Raw genomic sequence first — 25,981 nt, 5'->3', positions numbered from 1 at the left:
CATGAATGATATTCTCACCATTTTTGGGTGATCCGGAGCTCTGCATTGGGGGCGGGCAGGGTGAATCGCAAAATCGTTTGCACCCAGCGTGAATCTCGATTTTGCCCTCTCCCGATATTCACCTGGGGCGCCCCGATCCACGCCGGGCGCAACACAGTCACGGAATTTCGCCCTCTTTCTTTAATTTAATAATAATAATCTTTAATGCATTAACACTGCAATGAAGTTACTGTGAAATTCCCCTGGTCGCCACACTCCAGCCCCTGTTCGGGTACACTGAGTGAGAATTCAGAATGTCCAAATTACCTAACAGCATGTCTTTCGGGACTTGTGGGAGGAAACCAGAGCACCCGGAGGAAACCCAGACAGACACGAGGAGAACATGCAAACTCCACACAGACAGGGACCCAAGCCAGGAATCGAACCTGGGACCCTGGTGCTGTGAAGCAAGTGCTAACCACTGTGCTACTGTGCTGCCCCTAAGTGGCCTATTCTGAAATCTAATGTGACAGCAATGCTGGGTGGTTTGATTGTTTGAAATTAAACGGAGCCCTGATGGTTTCAGTGAGAAGGTACAAAGGGGCAGATTGTCTGTTTGAGAGACTAAGTTCTGATGCCGGGCCTGAATCGCAAATGTTCTACATTCACAAAAGTGGTGTTGGTCCTGGAGCAAACCTGGACCACTGATGGGCTAGCACCGGCGCCACGTAGAACTGGTGCAATTCCTTTAAAAAAAATTTGGAGTAACCAATTTCTTTTTCCCAATTAAGGGGCAATTTAGCGTGACCAATCCACCTAACCTGCACATCTTTGGGTTGTGGGGGAGAAACCCACGCAAACATGGGGAGAATATGCAAACTCCACACGGACAGTGACCCAGGGCCGGGATTCGAACCCGGGTCCTCAGCACCTCAGTTCCAGTGCTAAGCACTGCGCCACATGCCGCCCGAACTGGTGCAATTCCAATGCATGACTGTGTCTGATTCGCCAGTGTCTGGATTGGCATTTGAGAGCCTGACAAGCTGCAGCTGCATGTAAGCACCTCACTCCCCACACACACTCATTCCAGCCAAAATGATGTCACCCCGAAGAGCAGCCTCCCGTTTTGCCGATGTGGAGCTCGAGACCTGCTGGATGGCGTGGAGGAGAGGAGGGAAATCCTGTATCCTGGGGTGGAAAGGAAGCTGCCAGTCACCGCCATACACCAAACCTGGGCGCAGGTGGCAGAAGCCATGAGCGGTATGCGTCCCATTGCCAGGACCAGTCAGCAGTGCTGTAAAAAGCCGCACAACCTCCTCAGGGCCGGCCAGGGTAACTATCCAGCACCGTGCCCCTAGCACCAAACCCCATCCCACACACCTGTGAACTCCCCCCCCCCCTCACCCCACCACCAGAGGGCGATCGAACCCCATATACCGGCGGTCCGCGCACACCCCACCCTGCACCACATGCTAACACCAATACCACCCGCCATGCCCGGTGCCGTGCACACACAGGCCACCAGCTACCCATCCCATGTGCAGCCTACGTCCACATGTCACACTGTGTAATGTCTGTTCCACCATCCCCCCACATCCGCCAGGAGAAGGCAGCCCACAATCGCAGAGAGAGACAGCAGATCGGAGGGGGCACGCCGAACTTGCGGCCGCTCACCGCTGCGGAACAGCGGGCATTGGACCTGGTCGGTGGACCTGGGGAGCGGGCAGTTCCGAGGTGGAGCTCGGCATTGGAGAAGCAAGTGAGCCCACGCTAAGTTACGGTGTCCCTATGGCATGAGTGGCACCACCCCCACACCCCCCCCCCTCACCACCACCACCCCACCCTCCCCCCACCACCCCAGACCCCACCTTCAATCTAACCATGCAACTTGTGCCTTGCAAAATCACCCTGCCGATGAGGTGGACCCTTCTGATGTCCCCCACCCCCAGTACACAACCCCAGAACACATTGAGTGGCGAGGACCTGATAGCGATGCAAGTCCTCAAACGATAGCCCGCGACACTGCATCAGTCCCGGGACGACATCGACGTTCCGCCACACATCTGCAACACCCTCCACCATCCCAAAGACACTCACCTCGGTTGGGCATTTTAGTGAAGAGGCTCCTGGGACACTATCTGGTGCACACCACACATGTGCAGGAACCCCCGAGGGGGCGGACAGTTGGAAGGCGCTGCCCGTGCGCTGGCTGACCGGAGCCTGTCAGAGGGACCTGGCCCAGTCTCTGTGCTCCGTGGCCATGGGCATTGAGACCCTGGACGCGACGACAGTGGGCCTCTAGGACTGGCAGTGCCAGGTAAGGTGGGAGCCCACGGAGCTCGCTCCAGCTGCACCCCTGTCCCGAGGAGTAGCCTGAGGGCGAAAGGGCACCCCGAGGGAGGAGAAGGTGCTGGGGTCTGCTCCGGTGACTCGCGCTGCGGTGATGCCGGAACACTGCTGCGCCTCTGAATACCCCGTCCAGTCCCTGGCGCCTCTGAATACCCCGTCCAGTCCCTGGGCAGTGGGCAACACAGGGTGGCACCATGCCACCTGGGACACCCGAAAGACAGCCGAGCCCATCCAGGCCCAGTTGTCCAGAGGACGGTCACCACAGGGGACCCAAGTCAAAGGGCAGGAATCGCAGCAGGCTGCCTTCATTCCTGATGTACTGCCTGGGGACCACCTAGATGGAGCGTTAGGGCCCGCAAGGCCAGAACGTTAGATACCAGTTAGGTTGGTGTTGGGGAAGCACATAGGTTAGTGATAGGGGCTAGGACACAATACTTGTAAAAACATGTTCACCATAACACCCATTCACAAACATTCCAACTTGCCAAGGTGCTCTGTCGGCAGGATGGGTTGGGCTGGGTGCAGGGGGAGAACTAGGGGCGGGGGAGGGTGGGCTGTGGGAGGCTGCTGGTGTGGGGCACGGACATTGGAGGTGGGTGCGATCAGGGCCCCCAGGGCAGCCACCACACATCACTCCAGTACCTGCTGCCGCCCCTCCTTATCCACCCCCCTTCTCCCCACCGATCCAGACCCCGTTCCCACCTCCGTCACCCCAGGGGTTCAATGGGTCCATGTGATAGAAAGGCCAGTACTCAAAGTGATACCGAGGGCAGGATTCAGACGTTATTGAACAATGTGGAGAACCAGAGCTCATCGTATAGCAGGTTGCCATTTGAATCTACAGTGCACCCTATCACCAGTAGCCCCACTTAACCTTTTGGACACTAAGGGGCAATTCAGTATGGCCATTGCACCTAACCTGCACATCTTTGGACTGTGGGATGAAACCGGAGCACCCGGAGGAATCCCACGCAGACACAGGAAGAAAGTGCAAACTCCACACAGACAGTCACCCGAGGCCGGAATTGAATCCAGTCGCACAGTGCTAACCACTATATTACTGTGCCGACCTCCATCAGCCTCCATCCCATGGCCCAGACCTGCCTCACTACGGGGTGCGGGCCCTGGGTTGACAGTGAAGCAGGTGGGATTCACGGAGGAAGGGTGCAAGGGGACGTAAATGTGGGAGGGTGGGATGGGGCATTCGTGCCAGGCCCCCGAGTCGGTGACCTTGGAAACAATCAGATTGTCCTGTGCACATCATCCCTGGCGCACACATGTGCAGCCTCCTGTGCCTGCCCAGGCCCCAAGCGCTGCCCAACCTGGCCCTCCCCCGCATCCGCCTCGTCGGAGAGGCCTGGCATTCATCCTCCTCCTCCAGCTACACACCCCTCTGCTGTGCGATGTTGTGGAGGACACAGCAGATCACCACAATGTGTAAGACTCTCCAACGCCATAAGGGTTGGACCCTCCAGAGCGGTCCAGGCACCTGATCCACATGTTCAGGACGCTGTTGCCTGGGTGTACAGGGCCTCTGCAATGGCGTGAATGCACCTGTGCACCGAGGTCTGTGAGGTCCCAGACTGGTCCCCACTCAGCGCCTGAAAGACCCCATGGTGAAAACGTTCAGGCCGATCGTCAGGGTCACCGGGAGCTGGTGTCCTCCCCCACACCCCCGTGGTGCCAGATGCACCATGATCTGGCAGAGATGTCGCACTGTCACCCTGCTCAGCTGGAGTCTTTGGCGGCACGTCCTCGAATGATTGTCACTGCCAATATACGTGAAGCCTGATACGGCACCTCCTTCCTATCCCCTCCTCGGCCTGTTGGGCATCCGGCTCTCCTTCCTCACCGGCCGACCCCTGCTCCTCTGCGACAGGCTCCTGTGCTGCAGGATCTTCCCTGCGAAGCTCCTGCACATGCAGCCTCAGTGCATACATCCGGCTGCGCCTGCTGGGACGATGCCAAGTATTCCTGGTTAGATTCCAAAATCCATTGTCTGAGGGAAAGGCAGACATGTTAGCATGGTGGGTACTCCCGTGCCCAACCAGGTCCAATGGGCTACACGTGGCCTTGGCCTGCACTGCAGCTCCTGCCTCGTGGCGAAAACGTTCAGTGCGGCCATCCCCCCTCCAATCCCATTCCCACCCCCACCCCGACCGTTTCCCCTAGCACTCTGCTCTCCGCACCGCACCCCTGGCTCCATCGGTGTCCAGCACCGAGGAGGGCTTCTGACCCTGATACTCGTCTCTGCCGGCAGGGGTACCGGTGGCTAGTGCGATCCATGCCAGTGGTACACTCTGCGGCCCTTGTCATGAGCCTTCCTGTGGCATCTAATGTGGGTGTGCTCCTTCGGTGATGCCCTACCGTGAGTTGGCGCCCGGTTGTGGGTGGGGGTAGGGGTACCCATACAGCCGATGTTGCTCTGCACAACCACGGGCCCTGGTGGGCAGTCAGTGGGGTGCGCTGCAAGATGGCTGCTTTGCAGGCCATGGCAATGACGCTCCATGCCTGGGCGCCCCAGTCCCGGTGGGGTCACCACGACCCCACAACCCATCCCATGGTCACTACCCCGCTGCTCCCCCCAACCCTGGCAGATGAACCCCTAGCCAGTGGCACAACTGGCAGCCATGGCTGCATCTTGGGGAACATGTCTTACCTCCTTTCTCTCCCTCGGCATCCAATGCGCCTGTTCCCCGATTTTAAATACCACAAGTGAATCTCACCATCGGTAATTCATCTTGGCAGACGCGGAGCATTGCAGGAGTCCTGTAGAATGCTGGGTCGGGTCATTTAAATATATGCCAGTGGCGTTTACTGTCCAATTTGCATGCCCACACTGGCATGCGGCATAGAACACATTTGCGCTGCTAACGAGGGACCAGAGCATGGCATTCCATTTGGCACTGGCCTCGATTTTCGGCTGATACACGTATCTCTGTCCAATCATGTTTCGCGATTCCGCCCTCGCTCGATGGAGAATCCTACTCAAGGTGTTTACACTTGGAGGCAATGGCAACATCCTATATGCTGTCAGTGTCCAAAGTCTCAGAAAATCATTGAGAATAATTGGGTTGTTTATCGATCTGCTTTGAAGTATCAATTTACCTCCAAGATAAAGGGTAACTGGTGTCTTCAGGATAGCTAATCCGCATTTCTACCTGGATACAAGGCCCATGTGATTCACAATGCCATGGAGATTGATTTTGAGAGGGGAAGGGTCCAATATATCCCTAGAAATCCACAGACAATGTTTGTCTGCAAGAATCTGGGAGATGGACAGGTGCTTTCAGCAGCAAAATGCTACCGGAAAATCCAGTTCACTATCTTTAGTTTTCCATGAGCCTGGTAGTGGTCAATAAAAAATGTTGCCTCCTGAAGATTGCCATGCCAGTTTTGCTGCTCAAGTGGGGACTCTTGATCCTTATTTGGTCCTGATGACCCGATCCCAAAGCTCACAGGAAAATGCAGCCCAGGGTGCCTGTGATAAAGCAGAGCTAGAAATATGTCAATCTATCATAGAATCACAGAATACTTACAGTGCAGAAGGAGGCTATTCGGCCCATCGAGTCTGCATCAATCCTCAGAAAGGGCACCCTACCCAGGCTCACTCCCCTGCCTATCCCCCTGCCTCGTCCCTGTAGCCCCACCTAACCTTTGGCCAAATCACCTAACCTGCACATCGCTAGACTGTAGGAGGAAACGGGAGCACCCGGAGGAAATCCATGCGGACACGGGGAGTAGGTACAAACTAAACACAGTCGCCGAAGGTCAGAACCGAACCCAATTTGGGTCATTGGACCTAAATTGGAGCTGGATTCCACAGACTATGATTCTTCCACACTTGCTCTCAACCACTCCGGATTTTTTAGCAACATTACACACTAGCAATTGTTATTATTGATTGGTGTAACTCTTGAGTTCACTCTCCCTCCACAGGGAAGCACCTCCGTTGCAACAGAACAGATACAGTGCCTGACCCTATTATTTAACCCCTAGGTCTTCACTGGAGAAGCTGGCTGTCTTTTCTCCGTATGTCCAGAATTTTCCCAGTCTCTTTCAGGTTTGCAGCATTCAATGTTCATTATTTACTTTTTAGGGGTCATTGCGGTAGATTTTTGTCGAGTGATGTTTGGTCCTGGAGAAAATTACAGAGATAAGCTGAGTGGGGCGGTATTCTGGATGCTGGACGACACAAGAAAAGCGATGTGCAGCTCAGCTGGCTTTTCTCTTAATATTGTTCAGTACTAATAAGAAATAAATCCTGGAGGCATTCCCATGCCGTCATGCTTGCGGGGCGGGGTCTGAAAGAGGCAACAATGTTGGCTTTCCAGAGATCTTTCCAGAGACCTTCCTGGGTGGGAACCTCGTTACTTCAACGGCAGGGGGGCAGGGGCGATCGTGCCATGAGATCGCACTGATGAGAATCTTGTTTTCGGCCTCTCGCGGGATTTTGCGCCCACATCGCCATTTGTGCCCCGGCCCAAGACGTTATTTAAATGGCAACTAATGTAAGTCAGTGAAAATAGGGAGGGATGGGTGAGCGGATCGTTGTGGAGAGAGAAAGTAAAAGGTGTAAATATGGAGAAGATAAAAGCTATGGCTGTGTTTCTCCATCGGCCAATGCCGAAACGTGATTGGGCGGAGATTCGGTTTTGACGCCAAAATCGTAGCGGGCGCCAGTTTAACGGCAAAGAGCAATTCTCCCCTGCCTTGACAGTGGCATCCATGCGTTCCAAAATGCACGTACAGTAAACGCCGTTGGCATATCATTAGCAGGTCTGACCCGGTATTCTCCAGGGCCTCCGTGATGCTCCGTCTCCACTGGGGCGAATTCCCGATGGTGCCGTTCACTTGTGCTTTTAGAAATCGTGGAACAGGCGCCGTGGCTGCTGAGGGAGAGAAGGGGTATGGAAAGTGTCCAACATTGCCATAGTTTGCTGACAGTTATGCCGCTGGCTGGGGGGCTTCTGCCAGGGCCGGGGGGAGGGGTAGCGGGGTGGTGGTGGGGAGGAGTGGGGGGGAGGTGGTGGCCAGGAGATGGGCTGTGGGGTCAGGGTGGACGGGCACGAAGCACCATTGCCGCGGCCTGCAAGGCAGCCATGCAGCTGTGCTCGCCGCTGACTGGCCACTGTGAACTTAGGGCCACAGGTGTCCCCCAGGGCACCCCCATAGCTGCCCTCTGGCCCGAGCCGACCCATCAGCAGGATGGGCACGTTTCAGCGCAACCAGTGCCATCGTGTTGGCTGGAATGGTGTATGTGTGGGGAGTGTAATGTGTATATGCGGCTGCAGCTTGTCAGCCTCCCGAGTGTCAATCACGGACCCGGCGAATCCTGCACCATTTCTCATTGGAATCGATTGTGTTCCACGTGGTGCTGGTGCTAACCCCGTCACGGTCGCTGAATCGGTCCAAGTACAGCGCCAGTTTTGCTGTCATGGAAGTCCACAAATCCTGCCCTGGCGTCAATACTTAGAATCCTGCAGGTTGTGTTTAAATCTCATGACAGGCAATAGAGTTTGAATGACCACAAATTCATGGGGGCAGAACTCAGCCAACTAGGAATAGCCAATGCTAGAGGTAACAAAGTACGAAATCTTACAACACCAGGTTAAAGTCCAACAGGTTTGTTTCGATGTCACTAGCTTTCGGAGCGCTGCTCCATCCTCAGGTGAATGAAGAGGTCTGTTCCAGAAACACATATATAGACAAATTCAAAGATGCCAAACAATGCTAGGAATGCGAGCATTAGCAGGTGATTAGCAGGTGATTAAATCTTTACAGATCCAGAGATGGGGTAACCCCAGGTTAAAGAGGTGTGAATTGTCTCAAGCCAGGACAGTTGGTAGGATTTCGCAGGCCAGATAGTGGGGGATGAATGTAATGTGACATGAATCCCAGGTCCCGGTTGAGGCCGCACTCATGTGTGCGGAACTTGGCTATAAGTTTCTGCTCGGCGATTCTGCGTTGTCGCGGGTCCTGAAGGCCGCCTTGGAGAAAGCTTACCCGGGGATCAGAGGCTGAATGCCCTTGACTGCTGAAGTGTTCCCCGACTGGAAGGGAACATTCCTGCCTGGTGATTGTTGCGCGATGTCCGTTCATTCGTTGTCGCAGCGTCTGCATGGTCTCGCCAATGTACCACGCTTCGGGACATCCTTTCCTGCAGCGTATGAGGTAGACAACGTTGGCCGAGTCGCACGAGTATGTACCGCGTACCTGGTGGGTGGTGTTCTCACGTGTAATAGTGGTATCCATGTCGATGATCTGGCACGTCTTGCAGAGATTGCCATGACAGGGTTGTGTGGTGTCGTGGTCACTGTTCTGAAGACTGGGTAGTTTGCTGCACACAATGGTTCGTTTGAGGTTGCGCGGTTGTTTGAAGGCAAGTAGTGGGGGTGTGGGGATGACCTTGGCAAGATGTTCATCGTCATCAATGACGTGTTGAAGGCTGTGAAGAAGATGACGTAGTTTCTCCGCTCCGGGGAAGTACTGGACGACGAAGGGTATTCTGTCGGTTGTGTCCCATGTTTGTCTTCTGAGGAGGTCGGTCCGGTTTTTCGCTGTGGCGCGTTGGAACTGTCGATCGATGAGTCGAGTGCCATATCCCGTTCGTACGAGGGCATCTTTCAACGTCTGTAGATGTCTGTTACGCTCCTCCTCGTCTGAGCAGATCCTGTGTATACGGAGCGCTTGTCCATAGGGGATGGCTTCCTTAATGTGTTTAGGGTGGAAGCTGGAGAAGTGGAGCATCATGAGGTTATCCGTGGGTTTGCGGTAAAGCGAAGTGCTGAGGTGACCGTCCTTGATGGAGACGAGTGTGTCCAAGAATGCAACTGATTTTGGAGAGTAGTCCATGGTGAGTCTGATGGTTGGATGGAACTTATTAATGTCACCGTGTAGTCGTGGCACTCTACACCAGCATCCCCCATGACGACGGCATTGCTGCAACAGCCTCAGTACTCAACACTGACAACTGCCAATCTCCAGACGCAATTCTGCAACTCATCCGCTTCATTCTGGATCATAACGTCTTCACCTTCGACAAGTTCTTCATCCAGACGCACGGAACAGCCATGGGGACAAAATTCGCACCCCAATACGCCAACATCTTCATGCACAAGTTTGAACAGGACCTACTCACCGCACAGGACCTTCAATCGATGTTATACACCAGATACATCGATGAAATTTTTTTCCTTTGGACCCACGGCGAAGAATCACTGAAACGACTACACGATGACATTAATAAGTTCCATCCAACCATCAGACTCACCATGGACTACTCTCCAAAATCAGTTGCATTCTTGGACACACTCGTCTCCATCAAGGACGGTCACCTCAGCACTTCGCTTTACCGCAAACCCACGGATAACCTCATGATGCTCCACTTCTCCAGCTTCCACCCTAAACACATTAAAGAAGCCATCCCCTATGGACAAGCGCTCCGTATACACAGGATCTGCTCATACGAGGAGGAGCGTAACAGACATCTACAGACGTTGAAAGATGCCCTCGTACGAACAGGATATGGCACTCGACTCATCGATCGACAGTTCCAACGCGCCACAGCGAAAAACCGGACCGACCTCCTCAGAAGACAAACATGGGACACAACCGACAGAATACCCTTCGTCGTCCAGTACTTCCCCGGAGCGGAGAAACTACGTCATCTTCTTCACAGCCTTCAACACGTCATTGATGACGATGAACATCTTGCCAAGGTCATCCCCACACCCCCACTACTTGCCTTCAAACAACCGCGCAACCTCAAACGAACCATTGTGTGCAGCAAACTACCCAGTCTTCAGAACAGTGGACACGACACCACACAACCCTGTCATGGCAATCTCTGCAAGACGTGCCAGATCATCGACATGGATACCACTATTACACGTGAGAACACCACCCACCAGGTACGCGGTACATACTCGTGCGACTCGGCCAACGTTGTCTACCTCATACGCTGCAGGAAAGGATGTCCCGAAGCGTGGTACATTGGCGAGACCATGCAGACGCTGCGACAACGAATGAACGGACATCGCGCAACAATCACCAGGCAGGAATGTTCCCTTCCAGTCGGGGAACACTTCAGCAGTCAAGGGCATTCAGCCTCTGATCTCCGGGTAAGCGTTCTCCAAGGCGGCCTTCAGGACCCGCAACAACGCAGAATCGCCGAGCAGAAACTTATAGCCAAGTTCCGCACACATGAGTGCGGCCTCAACCGGGACCTGGGATTCATGTCACATTACATTCATCCCCCACCATCTGGCCTGCGAAATCCTACCAACTGTCCTGGCTTGAGATAATTCACACCTCTTTAACCTGGGGTTACCCCACCTCTGGATCTGTAAAGATTTAATCACCTGCTAATCACCTGCTAATGCTTGCATTCCTAGCATTGTTTGGGTTCTTTGAATTTGTCTATATATGTGTTTCTGGAACAGACCTCTTCATTCACCTGAGGAAGGAGCAGCGCTCCGAAAGCTAGTGACATCGAAACAAACCTGTTGGACTTTAACCTGGTGTTGTAAGACTTCGTACTGTGCTCACCCCAGTCCAACGCCGGCATCTCCACATCATGGCTACCATCGACACCGCAAACCGCCGGCTCAAAGTGGAGAGGATCTCCAGGAAGATCGCGCATATAGACACTGACATTAAGTTTCTACAAAGATGCAAGAAAGCAGACAAGATCCCGAAAGGGCTACAGATCACAAACCCGCTCAAGTCGACCTACAACACAGACTTCGCTGAGAGACTCTGCCGTCGCACCTCTCTCACACTCCTCAACCACCTCGTCCGCCAGCTCTACAGCAGACAACGCAACCTGGAAACCAAGATAGAGGCCATATTCTCAACTTGCGCTCAGGATGCAGCAGACCAGCTGCGGAACACCGCCAAACAGATGAGACAACAATACTATGCCACCTATATGCATACCAAGAACAGAAAGCTTGAGAAACTTGGCATCACCACCGGCAGCAACCAAGCCACCCCCGGTGTCACAGTAGAAAACAATACAGGGAAATCTATTGTCAACTTGTCAGACTACACCCTTCAACCAGACGAAATCGAAGTCCTCAGCAGAGGGCTTAATTTCTGCACCACCACCAAAATGGACCCCATCAGTCTCGCGGCAGACACGGAGGAATTCATCAGGCGAAGGAGGCTCCGGGAATTCTTCCACAGACCCCAAGAGGCCAACAGCGAACCCAAGCAGACTACCAATGAACCGGAACAGCAGACCGAGAGATCTGCGGTGCGGCAACCGAAGAGGAAAGAGTCGAATTGGACCCCTCCGGAAGGCCGCTGCCTTAGACTCGACATGTATGCTCAAGCCGTCAGGAGTCGCGTCAATGCCAGATTCATCAGTCGCATTCACAAGACAACCCCGAACGTCACCCAAGCACAATGCAATGCCATCCGCGCTCTCAAGACCAACCACAGCATCGTCATCAAACCAGCAGACAAAGGGGGGGCCACTGTCGTACTGAACAGAACGGACTACTGCAAAGAAGTATACCGACAACTGAACAACCAAGAACACTACAGACAGTTACCCGCAGATCCGACCAAGGAACACATCCGCCAACTTAACAGACTGATCAAGACCTTGGATCCAGATCTTCAGAGCACCCTACGTGCTCTCATCCCGCGTACTCCCCGCATTGGAGATCTCTACTGCCTCCCAAAAATACATAAGGCCAACACACCAGGCCGCCCTATCGTTTCAGGCAATGGGACCCTGTGTGAGAACCTCTCTGGCTACATCGAGGGCATCTTGAAACCCATCGTACAAGGTACACCCAGCTTCTGTCGCGACACGACGGACTTCCTACAGAAACTCAGCACCCATGGACCAGTTGAACCAGGAACATTCCTCGTCACAATGGACGTCTCGGCACTCTACACCAGCATCCCCCATGACGACGGCATTGCTGCAACAGCCTCAGTACTCAACACCGGCAACTGCCAATCTCCAGACGCAATTCTGCAACTCATCCGCTTCATTCTGGATCACAATGTCTTCAGCTCCGACAACAAGTTCTTCGTCCAGATGCACGGAACAGCCATGGGGACCAAATTCGCACCCCAATACGCCAACATCTTCATGCACAAGTTTGAACAGGACCTACTCACCGCACAGGACCTTCAACCAATGTTATACACCAGATACATCGATGACATTTTTTTCCTTTGGACCCACGGCGAAGAATCACTGAAACGACTACACGATGACATTAATAAGTTCCATCCAACCATCAGACTCACCATGGACTACTCTCCAAAATCAGTTGCATTCTTGGACACACTCGTCTCCATCAAGGACGGTCACCTCAGCACTTCGCTTTACCGCAAACCCACGGATAACCTCATGATGCTCCACTTCTCCAGCTTCCACCCTAAACACATTAAAGAAGCCATCCCCTAAGGACAAGCGCTCCGTATACACAGGATCTGCTCAGACGAGGAGGAGCATAACAGACATCTACAGACGTTGAAAGATGCCCTCGTACGAACGGGATATGGCACTCGACTCATCGATCGACAGTTCCAACGCGCCACAGCGAAAAACCGGACCGACCTCCTCAGAACACAAACATGGGACACAACCGACAGAATACCCTTCGTCGTCCAGTACTTCCTCGGAGCGGAGAAACTACGTCATCTTCTTCACAGCCTTCAACACGTCATTGATGACGATGAACATCTTGCCAAGGTCATCCCCACACCCCCACTACTTGCCTTCAAACAACCGCGCAACCTCAAACGAACCATTGTGTGCAGCAAACTACCCAGTCTTCAGAACAGTGGACACGACACCACACAACCCTGTCATGGCAATCTCTGCAAGACGTGCCAGATCATCGACATGGATACCACTATTACACGTGAGAACACCACCCACCAGGTACGCGGTACATACTCGTGCGACTCGGCCAACGTTGTCTACCTCATACGCTGCAGGAAAGGATGTCCCGAAGCGTGGTACATTGGCGAGACCATGCAGACGCTGCGACAACGAATGAACGGACATCGCGCAACAATCACCAGGCAGGAATGTTCCCTTCCAGTCGGGGAACACTTCAGCAGTCAAGGGCATTCAGCCTCTGATCTCCGGGTAAGCGTTCTCCAAGGTGGCCTTCAGGACCCGCGACAACGCAGAATCGCCGAGCAGAAACTTATAGCCAAGTTCCGCACACATGAGTGCGGCCTCAACCGGGACATGGGATTCATGTCACATTACATTCATCCCCCACCATCTGGCCTGCGAAATCCTACCAACTGTCCTGGCTTGAGACAATTCACACCTCTTTAACCTGGGGTTACCCCATCTCTGGATCTGTAAAGATTTAATCACCTGCTAATCACCTGCTAATGCTCGCATTCCTAGCATTGTTTGGCATCTTTGAATTTGTCTATATATGTGTTTCTGGAACAGACCTCTTCATTCACCTGAGGATGGAGCAGCGCTCCGAAAGCTAGTGACATCGAAACAAACCTGTTGGACTTTAACCTGGTGTTGTAAGACTTCGTACTGTGCTCACCCCAGTCCAACGCCGGCATCTCCACATCAGAGGTAACAAAGTTATGGATGAGGACTTCAGCAACAGAATTGGGCAATGTTACAGAGGTGAAAATAGGTGGTTTGTGGTTATGTGTTAGCAAGCTCATCTCAAATTCAAAGTTAACACTAAGCAAACAATCTGGTCTAGCCTCAGATAGTTGCCAGGGAGAAGCCTGGAGTCAGCGACCAGGGAACGGAGTTTTTGACATGAATTAAACACGATGGTTTCGGTCTTCTCCAAATTTACACCTTTTACCTTCTCTCTCCTCAATGCCAAACACCCGTTCCAGGGGCAATAACAATTGGTGTATACTCCTTTCAATTTAGTATATTGTATTCAATGCTCACAAGGCACGCTGCTCTGCAATAGGAGACCAAACTCAAATGGGGTGACTACTCTGTGGAAAACCTCTTTACAATCCACAAGCATGGTCTTGAGCTTCTGGTCACCTGTCCTTTTAATTCTCCACCTTGCTTGCGGGGCGGGGTCTGAAAGAGGCAACAATGTTGGCTTTCCAGAGATCTTTCCAGAGACCTTCCTGGGTGGGAACCTCGTTACTTCAACGGCAGGGGGGCAGGGGCGATCGTGCCATGAGATCTCACTGATGAGAATCATGCGCTACATGCTCTCACACTGATCTTTCTGCTTTGGCTTCTGTGTTCCGATGAAACTCAATTTAAACTCAAGGAACAGCATGTCATCTTTCAATTAGGCAATCTAGAGACTTCAGGACCTCAAAATTCCATGCAGTAATCCCTGCTCCATTTTGTTTCCTTATTCTCTGCAGGGTTTGGTTTTAGTCTAATTTTTCTCTTATGTTGCTTTTTGATGACAGCTGCCATTCTGCCATTCACACTTCCTCTTGATACATGTTTGTTCCTTGTCCCATTAACACTCCCTTTAGCCCTGTACATTTTACATTGCTATAATTTATACTTTTCCAGGGGTATCACGGTGGTGCAGTGGCTAACACTGCTACCTCACGGTGCTGAGGACCTGGGTTTGATCCCGGTCCCGGGTCACTGTCCATGTGGAGTTTGCACATTCTCCCAGTTTCTGCGTGGGTCTCACTCCACAACCCAAAGATGTGCAGGGTAGGTGGATTGGCCACGTTAAATTTCCCCTTTATTGGAAAAGCAAAAGAGTTGCATACTCTAAATTTTAAAAAAGGTTTTACATTTCTAACTTCTAGGCTTCCAAGCCTTTGATCCGAAACATTAACTCAGTTTCTCCCTCCACAGATGCTGCCTGATCTACTGTGTATTTCCAACATTTTCTGTCTTTGTTTCCTATGTTTCACACCTAGAATACAAAGTGACTTCACCATGTTTTCTGCTGAGAAAAAGAGGAATAATCATAAAATAACCTTTATTAGTGTCACAAGTAGGCTTACATTAACACTGCAATGAAGTTACTGTGAAGTCCCTGTTGTCACCACACTCCGGCGCCTGTTCGGTTACACTGAGGGAGAATTCAGAAGTGTCCAATTCACCTAACGGGACTTGTGGGAGGAAACCAGAGCACCCGGAGGAAACCCATGCAGTCACAGGGAAAACATACAGACCCCGCACAGTCAGTGACCCAAACTGGGAATCAAACCCTGGTCCCAGGCGTTGTGAACCAACATTGCTGACCACTGTGCTACCTTGCCATCCTAAGTTAAAGCACTTAGTTCCCTTTGATGTGGTGAAGTGCTGTCAATCATAGCAAGAGTGTTTATAAATATTGTACTTAGCACCAAAGCAGGGCATTCAAGAATGAAGAGAAAATTACATAAACAATCCCCCAAAGCAGTTGCATCTGAACCAATAAAACTGTCAATCACTGGCTTGTGCAATATATTGATGTGTGAAATTGAATGGAAGATTTGCATTTGAAGTGTACTTTACTTTCAAGGAAGCCTGTGACATTTGTAACAGCTGCTGCTTCAAACACCTTTGTCTGAGGCGGCAGATGTTCGGGAAGGGTAAGTGTGATTTTTCACTCTACTGCCTGGACCGCTCTTCAGTTTTCAGGCAGGGGTGACTGATGGAGGTCTCTGCGGGGGGGTCTCTCTGATGGAGGTTCTGATGGGGGGGGGGGTCTCTGATGGCGGAGGTCTCTGATGGTGGGGTTGGGTCAGTCATGTGTGCTGTTGGGTGGGGGTTGTCCCATTATTCCCATGGTGGGGGAGGGGGGGGGAGGAGAATGTGCCTAATTGTCAGCGGGGGTGCTGGGGGGGCAGAATTGTATTGTGAGGGGGAGAGGGTGCTCAAAGCGGTGGTGCGATACCTGAATTCCAACGGAATCTGGCAAATTCTCCCCCATGCATATGCATAAATTAACATGGTGAAGGGGAGAGACTCACAACACACGAATATATGAATTATAGTGCAGGTGACCTGCACTAGTATGATGCCAGTTACGTAGGCAGTATGTCCCAAACGACTGTTATATCATATCAAACAGTGCATTCCTTTGGCTGTTTGTCATAGGCAGAGTAATGACTGTACTCAACCAGCCCATGCATGTAAAAATCAAAACAAATGTCAGATGTGATTCCACAATTGGACATCACATGCTGAACACTGCTAGTCTGCTAAAAATTACACTACCAATCAATTTAAGATTATTAGTCAGACCTATTTATGCTTGCTGGAAGCTGCATATATTCATGCATAGGGACCTGTCCTCTGCAGAGAAAATAAATATGTCCATGCATTGCACCTTTTCTGAATTAAAGAAAATCAGCTTCCTGCTACACTCGCCATAGCAACACCTCAACCAATCAGAGTTGATCTGCCAACCAATTGGCATCTTTTTCTCATGCATCATAAATTGCTGCGCCCTTTGAAATTTGGCATACTTGGGTCTGTCCTGATGAGTGCAAGTCAAAAAGCTTTGGCAACATGTCTCCTTTTACAGCAATACAAATATTGTTTCCACTACTCTTCACAATGCTTTGATATATCACCAGTGTAGCATTAAAAGGCTCGCTCACTTCCATTCAGAAATTTAGCAAAAACGTTTGTTAGATATACTAGATTCAATTTGCATTAATTGAGTACCTACTTGTTAAAATTGTGATTGCATTGGTCACACACATTGCCATCTTGATACACAGCTGTTCTAGCTCCCTGACATCAAGGGATTCTCTTTTCCTTCCAGCAGCACATCCCCACCCATGGGTTTCCCGGCAACGTGGGGTGGCTTCAATGGAAAATGCCATTAACAACGGCGAGAAGAGAGAATCCCGCCGCCAGCGAATGGCGCACCGCCGAGAATCCCGCTGCAAAATTGCGCACAATCTTTGGAGGAGCTAATAGATACTTAATGGTGCAGGTCAGACAAATATACTGCAAGGACTGCTTTGGAACTGTATTAGATGATAGCACTGAATTATACTGGTAGCTGTACATCAAGCAAAATGGAGCACTTGGCATGCTGAGAGTGATAGTAACAGATCATTTCCATATTATATATATGTTGTCATTAGGATACTTAGCATGCTGGCAGTGGATATCAAAGAACAAAGAAAACTACAGCACAGGAACAGGCCCTTCGGCCCTCCCAGCCTGCGCCGATCCAGATCCTTTATCTAAACCTGTCGCTTATTTTCCAAGGATCTACTTCCCTCTGCTCCCCGCCCGTTCATATATCTGTCTAGATGTATCTTAAATGATGCTATCGTGCCCGCCTCTACCACCTCCACTGGCAAAGCGTTCCAGGCACCCACCACCCTCTGCGTAAAAAACTTTCCACGCACATCTCCCTTAAACTTTCCCCCTCTCACCTTGAAATCGTGACCCCTTGTAATTGACACCCCCACTCTTGGAAAAAGCTTGTTGCTATCCACCCTGTCCATACCTCTCATAATTTTGTCGACCTCAATCAGGTCCCCCCTCAACCTCCGTCTTTCAAACGAAAACAATCCTAATCTACTCAACCTTTCTTCATAGCTAGCACCCTCCATACCAGGCAACATCCTGGTGAACCTCCTCTGCACCCTCTCTAAAGCATCCACATCCCTCTGGTAATGTGGCGACCAGAACTGCATGCAGTATTCCAAATGTGGCCTAACCAAAGTCCTATACAACTGTAACATGACCTGCTGACTCTTGTACTTAATACCCCGTCCGATGAAGGCAGCATGCTGTATGCCTTCTTGACCACTCTATCGACCTGCGTTGCCACCTTCAGGGTACAATGGACCGGAACTCCCAGATCTCTATGTACATCAATTTTCCCCAGGATTCTTCCATTGACCGTATAGTCCGCTCTTGAATTAGATCTTTCCTTAAAAGTGTTCAACTTTGAAGAGGGCAGGTTTTCCTCTCTGGGTGCAAGACCTTGGCGGGACAGAATCACGAATTTTGGCACCTTTGGCACCTATGATTTTGCTGAAGAGCAAAATATACCCCAATACCATTTCTCCCCCTCCAGTACAATTGTGCTTGGCTCATACATTGAACAGCACGAAATGTCATACATTTTCCAATGAAAAATGTACCATTTTTCTGCATGACCAGATCAGCAAGTATTGTAGATATCTACCTGTTCCTGGAGAGCCTTTCTTGTTGCTTTTACTTTCAGGTCCTCTTCATCCTCATCCAATGGAGTGAGTTTTCGGGTCTCTTTTCCAGCCTTTTGCTGTCTGCTCTTTTGACCTCTGTCACACTGCAAAAAACAACCCAAGATTAACCTGAATAGGAAATAGAAGGCTTGTTGAAAGAATGTTCAGTGCTTGTTTTCAAATAAATAAGGGCATATTCACAGACAATTCTAAAATAAGGTGTCATGGATTTGCATAGTAACAGCAATAACACAAATCTAATACGGCATAATAGGATGCAATCCGCCTAACAACAGGTAGAAATTTTCCTTGCGACAGCAGTAGCCAGCAGTCAAAAGGCAGGATGAGATGAGCCTTTCCTAGTAACAATTAGTTGGCATCTAGATAGAATCAGGTATGAATCGCTGTAGTAGGGAAAATGGAGAATCTGAGGTACACATGGGACAACAGGGAAGGGAATGCTTGGAAAGGGTTAACCTGACAATCTCTAAAACCCAAAATATGGACAAACGCAAATTAGCATACTACACGCAGGCATATCTCAGGTAACAGATTTCCAAGCCTACAAATCAAAAACGTTCAGCCTGGCTCCTGCATGTCTGTAAGGGGCATTGTGCACCCACCCGTACACAGGACTCAGGGAAATAGGGCACTCACCACCTCATTACTGGCTGATTGTCTAAAGGACGTTCCTTCATATTGCAAAGCAGATGGACAAGATTTGCCAACCGAACGATTAGAAGTGGAGTATGTCAGACAATGCATCCATGTCATCTAATCAGGGGAATGACTGTAGCCTAATCAAACTGTCAGTATCGATAATCGGTTGTATTGTAGTATTTTGAATCACTTTGTATTCCTTTGAATCAGACTGTACGATCCAAACAGTATAAGATATGTAAGACAGTTTTGTGGGGGCAGAGCGACTTGGACCAAGCTGCAGTTCTATCGGTCGAGTTTAAGCTCTCCCGCATGCATGCAGCATTAAAAGACATTTTGTTAAAGTTTCATACGGTCTGAAGAACTCGATTAATTAATTTCGCTAACAATCGCCAATTAATGGAAACAGCTTGCCTAGACGATTGGGAGACCAATGAAGTATATACATGCTAATTTCTAGAGTCAAGGAATGTGAGAGGGGCAGACAGCCAAATACAGAAAATGCAGAATCAAAGGGGAACAATGGTATAATTGCCAGCACCCTCAGAAGCAAGAACGGCCAGTTTACACCTAACAGCCTGGAGACCAGTTTACATCTAACAGCCTCTAAGCCTTAGAGCAGAAACCTTCATCAAGGAAGTTTAAATATCTTCACTGGACCAGGGCAAGACGTTCCCTCTCGTGTGTGATAGCTATAAGTAAGTTTTGACTTAAAGATGTATTTAATTTGGATGTTTTTTGGGGAAAGGGTAAGTCATAAGCATTGTGGATAGCACAATTGCTTCACAGCTCCAGGGTCCCAGGTTCGATTCCGGCTTGGGTCACTGTCTGTGCGGAGTCTGCACATCCTCCCCGTGTGTGCGTGGGTTTCCTCCAGGTGCTCCGGTTTCCTCACACAGTCCAAAGTTGTGCAGGTTAGCTGGATTGGCCATGATAAATTGCCCTTAGTATCCAAAATTGCCCTTAGTGTTGGGTGGGATTACTGGGTTATGGGGATATGGTGGGGTTACTGGGTTATGGGATAGGATGGAGGTGTTGACCTTGGGTAGGGTGCTCTTTCCAAGAGCCGGTGCAGACTCGATGGGCCGAATGGCCTCCTTCTGCACTGTAAATTCTATGATAATCTATGATAAGGAGTTCAGAGATTGTAGATATATTTTGGAACAAGGGGTAGGTTCTACATAAAGTGTGTGTGTGTTCAGTAATTCATATGCTTAATTGTCTTGGCCTAATATAGTCCTGTTTGCGTGTATTTGTTCTTTCTTTAATTTAATAAATAGTCTTTAATAAATGTTAGACAGCACGGTGGCACAGTGGTTAGCACTGCTGCTCCACGGCGCCGAGGACCCGGGTTCGATCCCAGCCCCGGGTCACTGTCCGTGTGGAGTTTGCACATTCTCCCAGTGTCTGCGTGGGTCTCACCCCCACAACCCAAAAAGATGTGCAGGGTAGGTGAATTGGCCATGCTAAATTGCCCCTTAATTGGAAAAATAAAATTGGGCACTCTAAATGTTAAAAAAAATTATAAATGTTACACGATGACTGAGCTCACTGGGGTTTCGCTTGACTCCTCACACCATTCCAAAAACAAAACAATACACCCCCACGCTTTGCGGATAACATCAACATGGTTTGTGACAATGGCTACAACTGAATTTTATCATTTATCGCCAGGTTGAGCAAGTTGGGCCTGTACCCATTATAATTTAGAAGAATAACGTGATCTTATTGAAACATACATGATCCTGAGGGAACTTGACCCTCTTTTGGACGGGCGGTGCAGGCTCAATGGGTTGAATGGCCTGCAAAATTCTAATAAAAATATATTTTTAAAAAATGATTGGAGGGTAGATAATTGGAGACATTGGACTGGATTTCATGCCCCATGACCCCAGCAATGCGGATCATGCTCGGGCAGGGAATCGGGTGTCCGGACACAATTAAGGATTGCATCGGGCGCTGAACCGATCCCTGCTGGCGGCGGGATGGTGGTTCACGCCCGCAGATAAACGGGAGGAAGCTAATGGTTACAAATGGGTCCTAATGACCAATTCGCATCCATTTGGCGGGCCAGGCAACAGAGTCTCCGTGCCCTCGCAACTCCCCAGTCCTCCGGAATCACGTGGGCACGGATCACTACTGGTATCTACCAGTGTGGCCCTGCCATGGTGGACCTTGCAGTTGGCCAAGGGGCTAACCCCTTAAGGAAGTTTCTCCCAAAGTACACCCGTGGGCCACCCTCCCCCCTACCCCACAATGCATGACCTACCCCAGCCTCCCCACCCCCCCAACCACCCAAAAATCATAGAATAATAGAATCCCTAAAGTGCAGGAGGAGGCCATTTAGCCCATCAAGGCTGCATTGTTCCTCTGAAGGAACACCCTACAGAGGCCCACTCCCTCGCCAGATCCCAGGGACCAAACCTGTACATCTTTTGGACACTAAGGGGCAGCACGGTAGCATTGTGGATAGCACAATTGCTTCACAGCTCCAGGGTCCCAGGTTCGATTCCGGCTTGGGTCACTGTCTGTGCGGAGTCTGCACATCCTCCCCGTGTGTGCGTGGGTTTCCTCCGGGTGCTCCGGTTTCCTCCCACAGTCCAAAGATGTGCAGGTTAGGTGGATTGGCCATGATAAATTGCCCTTAGTGTCCAAAATTGCCCTTAGTGTTGGGTGGGGTTACTGGGTTATGGGAATAGGGTGGAGGTGTTGACCTTGGGTAGGGTGCTCTTTCCAAGAGCCGGTGTAGACTCGATGGGCCAAATGGCCTCCTTCTGCACTGTAAATTCTATGATAATCTATGATAAGGGGCAATTTTACCATGGCCAATCCATCTAACCTACACGTCTTTGGACTCTGGAAGGAAACTGGAACACCCGGAGGAAACCCACGCAGACACGGGGAGAATGTGCAAACTCCACACAGACAGTCACCCAAGACCAGAATTGAGCCCGTGTCCCTGACGCTGTGAGGCAGCAATGCTAATCATGGGAGATACCACCAGAGACCCCCTAGATAGGGAGACCCGCCCCAAAGAGACCCCCCGGATAGGGGGACTCCCCCTGAGACCCCCTGAATAGGAGGAGCCCCTAAGAACCCCTAGATAGGAAAAGCTCCCAGAAACCCCTTAGATAGGAGCTGCCCCCCGGCCTCCGGGAGAGGTAAACCCCCCCCAGAGACCCGCTACATAGGGAGATGCCCCCACAGAGACACCCTAAATAAGGAGACCCCCCAGAGATGCCTTTGATAGGGAGACACCCACAGAAATCCCCTGAATAGGGGGACCCCCACAGAGACTCCCTAACTAAAGGGATCCCTTTAGATCAGGGGACACCCCACAGAGAGCCCCTAGATAGGGAGACCCCCCCCCCCCACCCCCCAGAGCCTCCAGATAGGGAGACCCCACAGAGACCCCTTAACGAAAGGAAGCCCTCCCAGAGACCCCAAACTAAAGGGACATCCCCCCCCCCGCCCCCCCCACCCCCCCCCCCTCCCAGAGAGGAGACACCAGTCTGGAAACTAGAGAGCAGTCCAGACAGGGGCAGTGAAAATATTACTGTTGTAACATTCACCTGGCCGTACACCTGCTGGCTAGCACCACATGTCCATTCCTGGAAAGAGAAAAGCAATGACCTGTGTTTAAAACCCTCAGATCCTTTAGCTACAAGCTATTCATTCATTTCTCCTAGTGGGCTGCGATTGACAGCTTCCACAAACACAGGTGTCAGCCTTGCTTCATTCATCTTCCTTCATGGGTGAGTAACGCTAAGTGATGTAACCACAATGTTTACAAACATCATAGAATCATAGAATTTACAGTGCAGAAGGAGGCCATTCGGCCCATCGAGTCTGCACCGGCTCCTGGAAAGAGCACGCCACTTAAGCCCACACCTCCCACCCTATCCCCATAAACCAGTAACCCCACCTAACCTAAGGGCAATTTAGCTTGGCCAATCCACCTAACCTGCACATCTTTGGACTGTGGGAGGAAACTGGAGCACACAGAGAAAACCCACGCAGACACGGGGAGAACGTGCAGACAGTGGCTCAAGCCGGGAATCGAACCTGGGACCCTGGAGCTGTGAAGCAACAGTGCTAACCACTGTGCTACCGTGCCATCCCCAACAAAGAGAGTTAAGTGCATTCCAATCATTCCCCTTCACCTTGAGTGATTTTGAAGTGCTGAGACGGAAATTGACAGCACTTAGGATGAGTTCCACTCAGATCTGCCACCTCTCTGAATCTCAGGTAAATGTGGGCCTCAAGCCGCGGCCCTGGGTTGTATCCTCCTGTTTGGGACTAGCTCCACTCTGGTTCGCTGCCTCTCTGACTTTCAGGTAAATGTAGGCCTCAAGCCTCGGCTCAATTTATACTCTCCCAGTAGGGATTGGTTCCATTCAGGTCTGCTGCCTTTTGTAAGTGTAAGCCTCAAGCCTCGACTCCAATTTATACCCTCCTGATTGGGATTGGTTCTGCTCAGGTCCACTGTGCCACTGACTCTCAGGTAAATGTAGGCCTCAAGGCTCAGCCCCAGTTTATGTCCTCCTGCTTCGGGATAGTTCCATACAGGTTTGCTGACTCTCAGGTAAGTTCCTGTTTTTGTCCAGAGAGACTGGAAGAACCTCAAAGCAATCAATGACCTGTTTTCCTGTGACATCACACTACATTTTTCTTAGAATGGGGTTGGCCTGCTCTGCAGCCACAGACACAAATCTGAAGCTTTGCCTTCAGATTTGGCCACCAAGGACAAGATTCACCATAATTGAATCAACACTGAAAGGGTCAAATTGTGAAGCCAGGCTGCATGAACCTGGGTTGCATTCCATTGTGTTTAGGAGGATGAAGGGTGATCTAATTTCACATAAAAGAAATTGGAAATCTTAAATTCTCTCATCCAAAACACTGTGGATGCTGGGTCAATTGAAATGTTCAAGACTGAGATTGGCAGATGTTATAACCTCAGAGTCCCTGCGGCCTCACCTGAATATGATCTAACCAGATGAGGGGGCGGGGCTAACCCCTCTGTTCAAAGGACTGCTGGGATATACATATCTCGGCCCAGTGTGGGCCAGGATGTGGGCGACCCTTTGGGGAGTAGGAGGAGTGTATAGTAACCCAAATAGAACCAATTCTTTTTTGTTACAGCCATCGCTTCAGAGTGGTTGCTTGCCTGAGACTTTACACTGGCAACGAGGGTCAACTGGCACTGCAGAAGGCGGCATTTCCTCTGGACTGGGCCCACCTCAATTAGGCCTCAGGATGCCTTACTCAGGCAGCAGAGATGCCACTAATCGGAAAGCTTGAGGCGTTCAACGCCAAGACTGGGGATTGGACCCAGTATAGAGAACAGATTCACTACTTCTTTCAGCTGAACAACATAGTCGGGGACAACAGACAGGTGGTGACGCTCTTTGCGGATTGTGGTGCGGAACGTACAGGATTATCAAAAGTTTAATTTTTCCTGACTTGCCTGACAACTGCCAGTTCGCAGAGCTCGTTACGCTGGTCGGCGATCATTCGCCGTTTCCGTTTCCACATGGCTTCTCAACGACAAGACGAACCTATAGCGAAATTCCAGGGCCGGTTGCGCAAACTTGACAAATTTTGTTAGTTCGGACCGGCATTATCAGAGGTGCTCCGAGACTGGTTGGTTTGCGGAATCAGAGACGATGCGATCCAACAACGTTTATTGAGTGAGACTAACCTGGACCTGAAAAAACCAACCGAAATCGCATTGTCCTGGGAGGGTACAGAACACAGTGTCCAGGAGTTCCAAGGGATGGCCGTCCTGAATGCCGGACATCCGGCAAGGCTCCCCCCCTACCAGGTGGCAATTTCAGACTCCCGCCTTTGGGGGCGCAATCCAGGGGACCAGAACCGACGGCACCAATGCCCTGCCGATGGACGCTGTGCACCCCGTACACCAGAGTTTTAGAATCATGGAATCATGGAATTTATAGTGCAGAACGAGGCCATTCGGCCCATCGAGTCTGCACCAGCCCTTACAAGGAGCACCCGACTGAAGCCTACGTATCTACCCTATCCCCGTAACCCAGTAACCCCCACTTAACATTTTTTGGACGCTAAGGGCAATTTAGCATGGCCAATCCACCTAACCCGCACATTTTGGACTGTGGGAGGAAACCGGAGCACCCGGAGGAAACCCGTGCAGACACGGTGAGAACGTGCACACTCCGCACGGACAGTGACCCAGCCGGGAATCGAACCTGGGACCCTGGAGCTGTGAAGCAACTGTGCTAACCACTTTGCTATTGTGTTGCTTGGCAATTGGGAAGGCCAACATACCATTTGCCTTCCTAATTGCTTGCTGCACCTGCCTCTCCATTTTCAGCACTACACTTCTCCAAATTAAACACAATTTGTCAGCTATAAACCACATGTCTCAAAATATCAAGATCTACTGAAGTGATTGAACATCGCCTACATCCTGAGAATCATACAAATAATAGCATTGTTTGCAAATTTGTATACTGTACCCCAGCACCTACATTTAGGTAAATAATTACAGTAAAGAGCAATAGGCCCAGCACAGATGCTTTCAGGTGGTTAGTTTTGAAACAGAACCATCCTGAATAGTCATCCATTGTCTTCAAAAGTAAATCCCTCAATGTGATTACTGCAGTGTAGCTACTATTTTAAAATGAGATATGTGTTTCATTGATATCATGAACCACTAATGTTTGTACAAATCATCTGAATTCAAAGTGTAAAATGGTCTTGAACTCCCCATGAACAATATGCAGTCCATTAAAAAGTGCCACCTGTGCCGGTGAAAAAGTTGACTTTGGTCTCACTCACCAGTAGTCGGTGCTCCATTGGATCCTTGTGCTGCAGTACCTTGAATGAGAGC

General features: G+C 50.6%; 1 protein-coding gene across 3 annotated transcripts in view; it reads right to left on the bottom strand.

Annotated features, from left to right (window-relative positions):
• The window catches only part of LOC140423001 (uncharacterized), a 280,598-nt gene that overhangs the window by 212,811 nt on the left and 41,806 nt on the right, over positions 1-25,981 (bottom strand). For all 3 annotated transcript variants that reach the window (XM_072507743.1, XM_072507744.1, XM_072507745.1), the window contains exon 4: positions 18,432-18,554. In XM_072507743.1, coding sequence (XP_072363844.1) covers positions 18,432-18,554 — 123 coding nt within the window. The remainder of the gene's footprint in view (positions 1-18,431; positions 18,555-25,981) is intronic.

Source organism: Scyliorhinus torazame, chromosome 1 (assembly GCF_047496885.1).
Source record: "Scyliorhinus torazame isolate Kashiwa2021f chromosome 1, sScyTor2.1, whole genome shotgun sequence".
Lineage (NCBI taxonomy): Eukaryota > Metazoa > Chordata > Chondrichthyes > Carcharhiniformes > Scyliorhinidae > Scyliorhinus > Scyliorhinus torazame.
This window is presented reverse-complemented; position numbering and strand designations above follow the sequence as displayed.